This window comes from Bicyclus anynana, chromosome 14 (genome assembly GCF_947172395.1).
Source record: "Bicyclus anynana chromosome 14, ilBicAnyn1.1, whole genome shotgun sequence".
Classification (NCBI taxonomy): Eukaryota; Metazoa; Arthropoda; class Insecta; order Lepidoptera; family Nymphalidae; genus Bicyclus; species Bicyclus anynana.
Genome location: NC_069096.1, coordinates 10,820,819 through 10,834,900, shown reverse-complemented (window position 1 = coordinate 10,834,900; position 14,082 = coordinate 10,820,819). Strand labels below are relative to the sequence as shown.

At 39.0% G+C, this 14,082-nt stretch overlaps 1 protein-coding gene across 1 annotated transcript; it reads left to right on the top strand.

Annotated features, from left to right (window-relative positions):
* Nucleotides 1-2,558: 2,558 nt before the first annotated feature.
* Nucleotides 2,559-13,909, top strand: LOC112043566 (serine protease persephone). Its single transcript, XM_024079040.2, has 10 exons — nt 2,559-2,879; nt 4,969-5,047; nt 5,733-5,815; nt 6,397-6,423; nt 7,448-7,539; nt 8,425-8,534; nt 9,310-9,453; nt 10,209-10,324; nt 12,145-12,302; nt 13,287-13,909. The coding sequence occupies exons 1-10, from the start codon at nt 2,813-2,815 to the stop codon at nt 13,455-13,457; spliced, it is 1,047 nt and encodes a 348-aa protein (XP_023934808.1). The 5' UTR covers nt 2,559-2,812; the 3' UTR covers nt 13,458-13,909.
* Nucleotides 13,910-14,082: the final 173 nt, after the last annotated feature.

Below are 14,082 nucleotides of genomic sequence, written 5' to 3'. Positions count from 1 at the left end.
CAAACTTGGGAACTGATGTTTTTAACCGACTTCAAAAAGGAGGAGGTTCTCAATTCGGTCGGTATTTTTTTTTTTTTTTTTATGTATGTACACCGATTACTCAAAGACGCCTGGACCGATTTCAAAAATTCTTTTTTTGTTTGAAACGGTATAGTCCCCATTTGGTCCCATTGCCATCATGACAAGATTTGATGATGGAATCTTGGAGAAATTGAGGGGAACTTTCGAAAATTATATGGGTGTCTAGTGTGTTCGTAAACTTTTCCATTTAGTGCCTTTAAGAAATACAAAATTATGAAGGTTTAAAATCGATCTGATGATGGAGTCATAAAACAGACAAGGGAACTCCTTGGCGATTTACAGCAGTTACCTTGTGTTTGGGCTTGATTAATTTGTCTTAATGAGAACTTTCCACATAGATAGGTTGTGACTGTCATTTAGGGGTTTGGTGATGAAGACCAAGGACAATTAAGGGAACTCCTTAACAGTTAACAGTAACTACCTTGTTTTTGGCCTTGATTAATTCGTATTGCTGAGAACTTTCTACCTAGATGAGTTGTGTCTGTTATTAGGGGTCTGATGATGAAGACCAAGGTCAATGAAGGGAACCCCTTGACGGTTTACGGTAGCTACCTTGTGCTTGGGCTTGATTAATTTGTATTGCTGAGAATTTTGTACCAAGACTGTCATTAGGGGTCTGATGTATTCGTTTGAGATGAAATTTTACACTAAAAATTGAAAAATAATAAAAATTTTAATAAAAAAAATACAACCGACTTCAAAACCTAAAAACGTACCCACTAAACTAAAAAGCGAAAAATAACATCATAATAGCTTAGCTAGCTTAGCCGGTGTTGTCTTAATTTAAGCCATTTCTGACAGGACCACATGAAACAACATTGTCTGCAAAATCTAAATCTATAAGATATGCTCACATGGCTTGAATTAATACATCACCGGCTTAGCACCGCCTTCATACTGCTCAGCAGGTAGAACATATTATGATGTTATTTTTCGCTTTTTAGTTTAGTGGGTACGTTTTTAGGTTTTGAAGTCGGTTGTATTTTTTTTATTAAAATTTTTTTTGATTGTTACGTATAATCTATTCTTTTATTGCAGAGACTAAAATGAAAATTAGAAGCGTCGAATGTAAATTAATGTGACCAGCTTAAAAAGAATATTGTTGTCCTAACGATTCTGATTCGATTACTATTTTAGGTACTCTGGGCAGTAGCCATGTGGCATGTCGATTGATTTTTCTACAATTAAAAACGCTTCGAAAAAATGAATGGGAATGAGATTTGTAATCGACAGGTCACGTGATCAACTCAATCGTATCTGTCATACATTTTTTTTAGTTTTCGAACCGTTAGCGATTACACAAAGAATGCCACATGGCTACAGGTTATAGAATATATTTTTATTAACAAATTTAATATATATATAAGTGGTCTTTTTGTTCTGGCTAATCTCTGAAACGGCTGGACCGATTTTGACGGGACTGTCACTGGCAGATAGCTGATGTTCTAAGGACTAATATAAAATGAGAGCCGTGATAGCCCAGTGACTCCGATTCCGGAGGGTGTGGGATCGAACCCGGTCCGAGGCATGCACCTCCAACTTTTCAGTTGTGTGCATTTTAAGAAATTAAATATCACGCGTCTCAAACCAGCGAAGAAAAAACATCGTGATGAAACCAGCATACCAGAGAAATTTCTTAATTCTCTGCTTGTGTGAAGTCTGCCAATGACCTGCGTGGTGGACTATTGGCCTAACCCTCATTCTGTGAGGAGACTCGTGCTCAGCAGTGAGCTGAATATGGGTTGATAATGATGATGATGATAAGGAGTAATATGCTATACCTGCGCGGTGCTATAAAAAAGGACGTGAAATACAGAAATCAGAACAGCGGAACTCATACTTACGAGTATACTTTATCCCCGTATGTTCGTAACCCTCGTACCTCATGAATAAACGTTTGTGTAATAAATTGTAAATAGTAGGTACTTACCTATTGTAATTTTCGATATATTTGTTTAAGAGAAAATAAGTAAAATATACCTACTTATTTTCTCTTACCTTATCAGCCGATAGACGCTGGACATAGGCCTCTTGCATTGACCTCCAAACACAACGATCTCGAGCCGCCAGCATCCAGCGGCTCGGCAGCGTCTATGTCGGTAGGGTGGTAACTAGCTACCGCCGAAGCTTCCCACCAGCCAGACCTGGACCAATTTAGAAAACCTCAATCGGCCCAGCCGGGGATCGAACCCAGGACCTCCGTCTTGTAAATCCACCGCGCATACCACTGCGCAGAGGCCGTCAAAACATTAATTTTTATAATCACTACTTAGACCTACATTTGAGGTTGCAGCGTCCAAAAATGACTCATCGTTAATTCTAAATTGCCATTCTTACAATATACGTCATCATGTTAACATGAGTGTAGAGTTTTCCTGGACTTCCAGATTTTCCCCACACTTATTCGAATACATGAATAAAACGCTCTGTCAGAGTAAATATGTGGTTCTGTGGTACGGAATGATAAAACCGGATCCGCAGTTCATAGTTCGCGCTCAGTCGACGAAGTTGTAAAAATTGTCTTTGTTAGAATTTAAATCTACATTTAAAGTAATTCATAAAATTATCATGACCATGTAATTAAGTCGTGTATAATTATTGTTTTTAATTTAAGTAATAGTTATTTATATTACTTTTAGTGTCTGTAGATAAGTGATAAGTGGGTTTTTTACCAAAGTCATTGCTTTAATATCAGAATAAGGAAAAACAGTAAACAAGTTTAAGAACTAACATGAAGCGTAATGGAGTTATTATTTTATGTTTTTTAATACTATTCAAAGTTATTATCGCTGGAGATGGTAAATATCTTGTAATTGTTTTAGTTAAAATCTATACTAATATTATAAAGATGAGGAGTTTGTTTGTTTGTCTGATTGAATGCGCTAATCTCAGAAACTACTGGTCCGATTTGAAAAATTCTTTCAGTGTTGGATAGCCCATTTATCGAGGAAGGCTAAAGGCTATATATTATCCCCGTATTCCAACGGGAACGGGAACCACTCGGTTGAAACCACGCGGCGTCAGCTATTCGTAAATATGTGTCGAGTCAGAAATAAAATTATTTGCCTAATTTTTATTATTTTCCAACTTTACAAGTTTTTTTTTAAGTACTTTTGGCCCTTGACTACAATCTCACCTGATGGTAAGTGATGATGCAATCTAAGATGTAAAATGTTAGGAGGAGGGTGAAAATCCACACCCCCCTCGGTTTCTACACGACATCGCAGCGGAACGCTAAATCGCTTGGCAACATGTCATATTAGTTATTGCATTTTAGTGCAGTCATTTAAGCAAAAAGGGGTTATCGGAATACGAGATAATAAATTATAATAAGCTGTAAACTTCGTGTGTATCGAAAGTCTAGATTTTGTGAGGCTTTTGAAACAACTTTTAAAATGAAGGTGGACCTCATTTCGAAAAGTACGTACAAGTAATGCCTCTTATAGCTGCATTAGTTGAATTATTCATCATCATCATTTTCAGCCGATGGACGTCCACTGCTGGACATAGGCCTCTTGCATGGACCTCCAAGCATAACGATCTCGAGCCGCCAGCATCCAGCGGTTTCCTGCAATCCGCTTGATGTCCTCTGTCCACCTAGTGGGGGGTCGACCAACACTGCGCTTTCCGGTGCGGGGTCGCCATTCCAACACCTTGGGACCCCAACGTCCATCGGCTCTTCGAACTATGTGGCCTGCCCATTGTCACTTCAGCTTCGCGACTCGCTGAGCTATGTCGGTGACTTTGGTTCGTCTGCGGATCTCCTCATTTCTGATTCGATCCCGCAGAGAAACTCCAAGCATAGATCGCTCCATCGCCCGCTGAGTGATTTTGAGCCTTCTAATGAGGCCCATAGTTAGCGACCAAGTTTCGGATCCGTATGTCATCACTGGCAACACGCACTGTTCGAAGACTTTCGTCTTCAGGCACTGAGGAATTTCGGACGAAAAGATGTCGCGGAGTTTCCCGAACGCGGCCCAGCCGAGCTGGATTCGGCGATTTACCTCTTTCTCGAAATTGGACCTTCCTAACTGGACTGTGTGTCCTAGGTATATATACTCGTCTACAATTTCGAGCGCAGAGGCCTCAACAATAACTGGGTGGAGCGTTACATGAGCATTAGACATGATCTTCGTCTTGCTCATGTTCATTTTTAGGCCCACACGTTGAGAAACTCTGCTGAGGTCGTTGAGCACGGTACTAAGGTCATCCAGAGTCTCTGCCATAATGACCACATCGTCGGTAAACCGTAGTTGAATTATTAAGAATATCTAAAGTATAACTTTATATATTATTACCAAATAATAAAATAATTACTTACGTTAAATAAAATACTTACTTTATTTTATTTATTTATTTATTTACTTATTGAAATTTATATTGACGGCACACATGTTATTATTTATATGATATACTCGTAATCAATGCATTTAAATCTCTGATATTATAATAACTAACTACCTACATCTTAGCTAGAAAACCAACCCAGCCCTTTCTGTTACAACTACCTAAATTAGCTATATCAACACATGTAACATGCCAACGAAGAGTTACTACAGAAAATAGAAAACGCTAAAGCTGACAAATTAATATGAGTAGATATTCCATTCAGAAAGACTTTTTATAACAGACAAAATCTAGAGGCCATGCTGAGACTAAATCTAGAACTTCACGGCGATACAAAATCTAAGAGACCATGCCCAACGCCAATTATTATTATTTAGCAAGTTTTTTCAATTCTTTGATCATGGTCATAGAAAATGTATTGTATGCCACTGCACGAAATTAGCCATTATAGCACTCGTGTTGTCTATCGTGTAAATTCACTCGTGCTACAATGGTTCACATTACATGACAGTGGCATAAATAACTATTACATTTTAACAGTTGGTGATGCGTGTGCTCCTACTGATACGATATCTGAGGGATCGTGTAAACTGCTGACAGATTGCAATGTTGCTGTCAGGTTAGTAATCTATATACATAAAATAAATCTGTATAGAGGTCAATTCTGTGCATGAAATATATTTCCAAAATAACTATCAGGGGGTGATTAGTGATTGACACTGATGCCAAAAATGCAATCAGTACAATTTTTGTCTATCTGTCTGTCTGTATGTTTGTTATAGAAACAAAAACTACTCCACGGATTTTAACGAAACTTGGTACATTTGTTCTTCATACTCCTAGGCAGGTTATAGTAAACTTTTCATCATGCTACGATCAATAGGAGCAGAGCAGTGAAGGGAAATGTTGGGAAAACGGGAGAAGTTACTCCATTTTTGAAGCTTCCGTCGCGTGTCCAGCCTTATTAGGTAGGGTAGGGTTAGGGTATAGCTAGTTGAAATTTTACATCGACTTTCACGCGGACGAAGTCGCGGGCGTCCGCTAGTAGATAATATATATTACAATTTAAACTATAGTGAGTGTTATTAATATTAAATGGTCATGAAACACGGCTAAAACTCACGTGATACAACATCGGAATATGCCCGACTAGTTAAATTAGCAAACTAGAACCAGTTCATGACTAAGGGCCCCGTATGAATTCGAAACTATAGGCCTATTTAGAAAAGGTGATTTAGAATGTTAGACTTAGCCTAAGATACCTACTTCAAATGAATGATTTTAATAATATTATTTTTGTACAGATACATAAAAAGGATAGAATTTCATCCATTTAGTAGATGTGGCTTCAGAAATGTCTCCGAAATCGTATGCTGCCCGCTCGATGGTTAGTATCATTTTTTGTATAATCTTAAAGTTTGGTCAGACAGACGACGGGACAAGATGGCGTCGCCATGTCACGTCACGTCATCGTACCGCCAGCGACATATCACGTCACCGTCCCGCCAGCGACATGTCACATCCCGCCACCCACAGGTGGACTGACTGACGTGACGCTAGCGACTCGGCGGCTGACACATAGGTACGCGGCGTGATTCTGATTAGGTACTGGATCATTTGAAACAAGACGTCAAGTGATGATGACCCAGGACTTACAGTAGGTAGTAGGTACCTTACTGGCTATGGGGTTCTTATATAAATAAGATGATGTGTTGAAAATAATATTATTAAGTAGGTATCTAATACAAATAAATTAATGAATATGTTTGAGTAAACAATTTAAGACCTTTATAAAGTGTTCCTATTCCGACAAGTACCTACCTACTTGTATAATTTTAAAGGTTATATGTATTGGAAATCACGAAAAAATAGCATAATTTAATTAATTATTGATTACTATTTATTTCACAATTGAATTGTTTTTTCTTTATTATTTGCTAATTCAGTTTTATTACTTATATTTTTCAGAAGCTGGACATCGGGTGGCGGACTTAGGTAAGAATTGTACCATTATTGTACTACTAATGCTAAGTGTCGCCGCACACGGGCCATACGCGACGGCCAAAAACGCCGTTACGAGAAGCAAGAAGGGGCTACAAAAGTAGTTATAGCGCGCGACAGCCTTGTGGCCGGTGGTCGACATTTGTGGTCGGTGGCTGCTACTTAACCCATACTTAAAGTAACATAATCGCGCGGGTGGCGTGTAGCGGCGTTTTGGTCGGCGTTTAGTGGCCGGTGCGGGCCACAAGAAGCGAGCAGCGACGATTGTAGCATGTGGCGGCCACCGGCGTCGATCGTGTGCGTCGAGTCCATATAAAATGTATGAAAACTACAGGCAATTGCCGGTAGCGGCGTTTTGTGGTTGTGGCCAATAACCCGTGTGCGGCAGCCCTAACATGTATAGCAGAAACTTCGTCATCAACCCATATTCGGCTCATTGCTGAGCTCGAGTCTCCTCTCAGAATGAGAGGGGTTAGGCCAATAGTCCACCACGCTGGCCCAATGCGGATTGGCAGACATCACACACGCAGAGAATTAAGATAATTCTCTGGTATGCAGGTTTCCTCACGATGTTTTTCTTAACCGTTTGAGACACGTGATATTTAATTTCTTAAAATGCACACAACTGAAAAGTTGGAGGTGCATGCCCCGGACCGGATTCGAACCCACACCCACCGGAATCGGAGGCAGAGATCATATCCACTGGGCTATCACGGACCTTAGCAGAAACTACTATAGTATAATCTTCTGCTTTATGTACAACTGCAACAGGGAGAGTACGACAAAACGCCAATTTTATATGTAGATAAGGGCCTAATATTAAAAAATAAGACATTCAACCCTCCCGCTGCGGGACATTTGAATGCCCAAGCAACCGGTGGTCAGGGCTCCAGAATGAGTAAGCTTCACACAATACGCGCCGTCTCAGGAATCGCTGCCTTCTGTATCCGACTATTGACCCAGCAGTTAAGCGAAAGCTTCTTAATTTATTACTTAACTTTATTATTACTATTTTCAGAATGTAAAAAAATCGTCAACACAAACTTACCCTCGCTCGTATCACACATAGTTGGCGGGAATAACGCCACGCACGGCGAATTTCCTCATATGGTAAGTACCTACTCGACGAATGTTCATTATCTCGAATAAAATAGCGAACTTTGACTTCGAAGTCTACTTCGAGGCCTACTTGTTAGAATGATGAAAATTAGAATGATGTTAGAGGATGAAAATCCACACCTCTTTCGGTTTCCACACGACATCATACCGGAACGCTAAATAGCTTTTTTTTTTTTTTTAAACGAGTATCCCCTAACATGATTAGGGTCCTTATTGAGCTAAGTTTTTAATTTTGCTTTCGTATGGTCTATTATTTCCGTGTGTGTATTGTTTTTGAACTAGAACGTAACAAAGCGAAGTAATTTATATGCTAGTAAGGCTTTATATTCAATAATACAAGAAATACTATGCATCTGTATTATTCGCTTTGTTACGTTTTATTGCAATTTTGGTTACGCTAAATAGCTTGGCGGTAGGTACGTCTTTGCCGGTAGGGTAACTAGCCTCCCAACTGCCAGACATGGACCAATTAAGAAAAACCTCAATCGGCCTAGTCGGGGATCGAACCCAGGACCTCCGTCTTGTAAATTCACCGCGAATACCACTGCGCCACGGAGGCCGTCAAAAATGGTACACAATATTTTATCTGTTAACTCCATTTTTAACTGACTTCAAAAAGGAGGAGGTTCTCAAATTGACCGGCATTTTTTTTTATGTATGTACATCGATATTATTATTCGAAGACACCTGAACCAATTTAATTTTTTTTTATATATAATTTTCATCGTATTCCCTACACTTCCATCGTAGATTGCATCTTAACTTACCATCAGGTGATATTGTAGTCAAGGGCTAACTTGTAAAGAATAAAAAAAAACTCTCCTTAACCGATTAAAAATAAACAAAGTCAATGACCGGTTGTTTCATATATTTCAGGTGACACTTGGATACAATGTTTCTGGTGTATATGAATTCCTTTGTGGAGGTTCTTTAATATCGCAGTCTTATGTTCTTACAGCAGGTCATTGCATGGAATCAATTGAAAAGTAAGCATTGTATATTATTAACACTTTTCTTTACTCTCTTAGCTAGCTCAAAAACGCCGATTTTATGTAAATATTTGTAGTGTCCATACTTGTTTTGTACACCAGGATCAGTGAAAGTGAGCTGAAAGTAAAAATCTTTTTAAATTCTAGGGAAAACCACAATTTTGGTCAATTATTGTGTAAAAATTACAAGCAACCCGGGATCTTTAACGATTGTGGTGGATAGCAGTATTAGACGGTGATAGCCCAGTGGATATCACCTCTGCCTCCGATTCCGTAGGGCGTAGGTTCCAATTCGCTTCGGGGCATGCACCTCCAACTTTTTTTAGTTATGTGCACTTTTAAGAAATTAAATATCACGTGAAACGGTGAAGGAGAAAAATCGTGAGGAAACATATCTGAAATTTTCTTAATTCTCTACAGTGTGAAGTCGGCCAATCCGCATTGGGCCAGTGTGGTGAACTAAGGCTTAGCCCCGCTCATTCTGAGAGGAGATTCGTGCTCAGCAGTGACCCGAATGTGGGTAGATGATGATAACCTATTGAAATGATTCTTTCTTTCTTTTTTTAAAAAAGAATATTTGTCGTATCTTTTAAATACTCGTATGACCAATATTCTCATTCCTCTCCAACTAGTCGCGAAAGACTGTATTAGGAGTGGGTACGACAATAGACCAACGGGGCGGGGATCGAAGCATCACCCCTCGGTGATGAGTCCGACCGCTCTTACCGTTGAGATATTGATTGATGATGATTGATTGATTTGTGTGTTACAGATTGAAGCCAACCATAGTTCGTATGGGCATCGTTAACATTGGTAACGGGCAGGTTAACAACGAGTCTGACGTGAGAATAGACAAGATAATAAAACACCCGAATTATACCAAACCCCTCACATACAACGACATCGCCTTGCTGAAGTGAGTATTGTTTGTAAAAGTAATGCACTCAATAAGTTCACATGTCTGCAGCGCTGACGGCAAGACATTCGATAAAACTGCTAGGCTGTAACATCTTTTTTTTTTATTCATTACAAGTTAGCCCTTGATTACAATCTCACTTACAGGTGAGATTGATTGAAGATGGTAAGTGATGATGCAATCTAAGATGGAAGCGGGCTAACTTGTTAGGAGGAGGATGAAAATCCACACCCCTTTCGGTTTCTACACGACATCGTGCCGAAACGCTAAATCGCTTGGCGGTACGTCTTTGTCGGTAGGGTGGTAACTAGCCACGGCCAAAGCCTTCCACCAGACAGACCTGGACCAATTATGAAAACCTCAATCGGCCCAGCTGGGTATCGAACTCAGGACCTCAGTCTGGTAAATCCACCGCGCACACCACTGCGCCACGGAGGCTGTCAAAATCGCTTACTGTCAAGCATGATTGTAGAATGTTATCGTTTGTAGAAAAATCGCACTAATATTATAAAGGCGAAAGTTTGTGTGTAAGTGTGAAAGTTTGTAAGTATGTTTGTTCCTCTTTTACGCTGCGGCTACTTAAGCGTTTTGGCTAAAATTTGGAATGGAAATAAAATTTTACTCTGGATTAACACATAGGCTACTTTTCATCCCGGAAAAATCCATGATACCCGCGGGATTTGTGAACAATAGAACAATATAAACAAAAAAATAATATGAATTTATCAAGAGGCCGTTGTCGGTTACTGTTATAGACTAGAGCAGCCGGTCAAGTTCTCGCCGAAAGTGGCTCCGATCTGTTTGTACACGAAGAATGACGACCCCACAGTGCCACTCATCGTCAGCGGATGGGGCACCACCAATGTTATGAGTGAGTTTTTCTTTTAAACCCACTTCAAAGTACACACGGTTATTCTCTAACGATGTTTTGTATAACTCGCAAGTGCGAGTTTCGAATTATAAAATCGTGGTATAGTATCGTGTTAAACCTTAGACCATTAAAAAGAAAGGACCTGCCTCGTAAACCGTTACCTCTCTGTCAAAGATCAATAATCAATGATCTAACGCGTTTATAAAAACTGTTGCTGTATAATGAATAGATGTTTCATTGTTGTAATAGTTTTAGTCGGGTAAAGAGCTCCCTCAGTTTCCCTGATTGAATGGCATAAAAAACGGCCAAAACTTGTAGTTTAGTAAAAAATGGAGTAACGTTTTATTTGTAAGTATTTCTACCATAATTTTATCAAATTTGTAATAAAACGATTTCTAAAAAGAATCGATCCTTTTGACGGAACAGCAAAAAATCGATCAAGTAATCGAACATTCTGTATATATTCTGTGGATAGCTTAAGCAATGTGTTGGTTAGGCTGTGTAAAAATTACGCGTGTGTTTATTGCGAGTCAATTATGTAGCTGTGAGTAGTGTATGGACACAGAATATACTATTAATGGTATTAAATGTTTTCGATGTGTGAGTTTACCTCGTCTCCCTCAAAAAACGACAGACTTTTTTTGTTGGTGAATTTGGGTGCGAAACAGGTCCATTCTTTTTAATAGTCTAAGTGTTAAACAGAGAGAGATATAGGTGAATTCGAAATTCGCACTTGCGAGTTATAAAATTATCGTTACAGAATAAGAAGGTAGAACAGGTTAGAATCGCCTTCGAACTGATCAGCAGATAGAACATATTAAGATGATGTTTCGCTTTTTAGTTTAGTAGTACGTTTTTGAAGTCTGTTGAATTTTATACTTAATTTTTTTTTATTAAATTACATACTTATCAATTCGACATGTTGGTTTGTAATTTGTATAGTTAGTTATTCTATCAGATCTGCAGGGTATTTTTGTAACTTGGTGTACGGTTCAAAACATAACCTTAACGTAAGCGCAGAATAGAGAATGATACTGAATGAGTTGTCACAAGCCGCGCAGTGAAGCCGGTGAAACCCATAAAAAAACAAACGTCACGCGTGCGTCTCCTTGACATCCACATAATGTTAATATCTAGTATGTACATTTTTTTTTTCATAATTTGTATTTCACTAACAACAATTACGTAAATTAATATCTTACATACTAGACTAATAATTAAAAAAAACCTATAAAAACCTACAAAAATACTCCATCTTAATTTTTTAGTATTTGAGAACAGTTTTTAAAATATTTAAAAACATAAGACACCATTTTTCTTGAATAATTTTTAAAATTACTGATACGACGCTTTGTGACGTACTGACTCTAGAATGTATTATTCTGTATTTGTATTTGGAATCACTGTCGTGTTCTATTATTCTTTAAGTTAGGTAAGTTGAAAGCGGCAGTGGTATTTTTATTCGAGACACACACACACACACATATTTTTCTAAGTTAAGTTTAAAAGTTTGATGCAATGATCACGTGAGAGTATATAGAAGAGCGTTTACATCACAGAACAGACAACGCTAAAAGCTAACGCTTTTAGCAATAGAAGTAGCAAGGTGGCGTGGCCCGCGTACACCCGGGTGTGCGGAACATCGCAAGCGTGTTCTCGCATGTACTAGCATGTTTTGTTCTGTGACAAAAGGAATAAATAATATTCAAGTCTAAAGTAAGGGTGACTCAATATTAAACAGCCATTTAGGCCACGCCCCTGGGTACGCTGGTTTCAATACAAAGAATTGGCACTTTAAAAATCTGTGATTTACATTATAGAAAACGCAAGAACCCCATATCTGCAGAAGGCAACAGTGACCGTGGTGCCGACGAGTGGGTGCACGCGGTTGCACCCTGCGTTTAGGAGATTGCCGCAGGGCATCTCAGACGGGCAGATATGTGCCGGCGACCCACTAGGCCTCAGAGACGCTTGTCAGGTGTGTATGGGAATGGGAGACCGATCCGTTGTTGAGACTGACTGGGTGCATGCATCGTCACAATCATTTGTATCAGACCAATTATTGTACAGACCTGCCTCGTTAGACGTTACTTTTCTGTCAAAGTATATGATCAACGATCTAATGCGATTATAACAACTGTCCCTATATAATCGGTGTTAAATAGTTGTAATGGTGTTCGTCGGTTAAAGAGCTCCGTAAAAATACCTTTTTGTATTTTTGTAGCATAAAATATATACCAAATCTAAGCTCGTTTTCCTCGGAAAATGTCAGACAATTTTGTTCGTGACTATGAGTGTGATACAGGTCCTTCTATAATTGCTCTGAGTTTGTACCTAATGAGGCATATCCCTTAGTCTTATGATACTTATGATAGTCGCATCGCGCAGAAAGCTGCGGCGAATGTCTCGTGCCCAGTTACCTACTCATTCAGGTGCGTCCAAGTGTGGCAGAGAAAAAACCTCCGAGCGGATCTCGGCGCTCCTAACATGGGTGTAGGCCGTAGGGTTAATTTTGCTACTTATAAGAACGTATTTTATATTGGACTGGACGGGACAAGTTTTTTTTAGTACAAAATACATAGAGATAAGTCACGGGAACACGGACGGAAGGGCGAGGTGTTGTTTACAACATTTCTTAACATTTCTAAAGATCCGTACCTCAAAAGGTAAATACGGAATCCTTAGGGGATCAATTTGATGTCCGTCTGTCTGTTTGTCTGTCATTTTCTTAACATTTTTAGAGATCCGTACCTCAAAAGATAAATACGGAATCCTTATAGGATCAATTTGATGTCCGCCTGTCTGTTCAGACACTATCTCAAGACGGGCACTTAGCTAATGCTTGCATCTACTGACTAGAGTCTAGACTATGACCACGTGACCTCCCTGACTCGAAAGTTGTATCCACTCATTAGAGATATTTGGGATTCGTTTCGAATTAGATTTTTTTTGTTATTGGCAGGGTGATTCTGGCGGGCCGCTCCAAGGCTTGACAACGGACGACGGCTTCCTACGACTGGTGGGCGTGACGTCATTTGGACGCGGCTGCGGCTCGCCTACTCCCGGCGTCTACACGCGCGTGTCATACTACCTCGACTGGATCGAGAGCGTTGTGTGGCCCGACACGAAATAACTTGTAAAATAAAAACGTCTGTGCTATAGATCACACAACTGAAGTAAAACTTGTTTCAATAGTAAAAAACCAGCGCCATCTATGAGTCTCAGGTATAACTGCATCGCAATAGGTTCTTGAAGTGTACTAAATATAAATATAATTAATAAGTAAAGCCTTTGTTAACAATCTTACAATTTATATTTCATTTTAATTTATCGCTTAAAACATACAATTAGGTTTATTGCCTTGCAATTTAAATATTATTTTTTTAGACACCGGTTTTCGGATTGTCTTGTTTCCAGTACAGGCCTTCCCAAGTATTCTCCACAAAGATCTGTCCCGTTTTTACCGTTGGTTTTCAGTCTTGCTTCTAGATGTCTATCATCAAACCCCTTTCATTATTTCAAACTTATAATAAAAAATAGCATACAATATAATAAAAATATAATTTATGTTTTGTAAAAATATTATGCAAGTGTTTTATTTATTACATTTAATTAATTTCTTTATTGTAAGACCTTTGGACTTCTATCTTACTACTATCGCCCGTATGCACTACGTATTCCTACTTTGCCCGTGACACTAGAAGAAATTAAAAAAAAGGAAAACTTAATGGGATAGTACAGAGTTCACCTCAACAAAT

Bases quoted from the DNA above. Each gene is read 5' to 3' on its own strand.
- LOC112043566 (XM_024079040.2), top strand. From the start codon at position 2,813: ATGAAGCGTAATGGAGTTATTATTTTATGTTTTTTAATACTATTCAAA. The intron at 7,540-8,424 runs GTAAGTACCTAC...CATATATTTCAG, and splicing joins ACGGCGAATTTCCTCATATG to GTGACACTTGGATACAATGT. The intron at 10,325-12,144 runs GTGAGTTTTTCT...TTTACATTATAG, and splicing joins GGGCACCACCAATGTTATGA to AAAACGCAAGAACCCCATAT.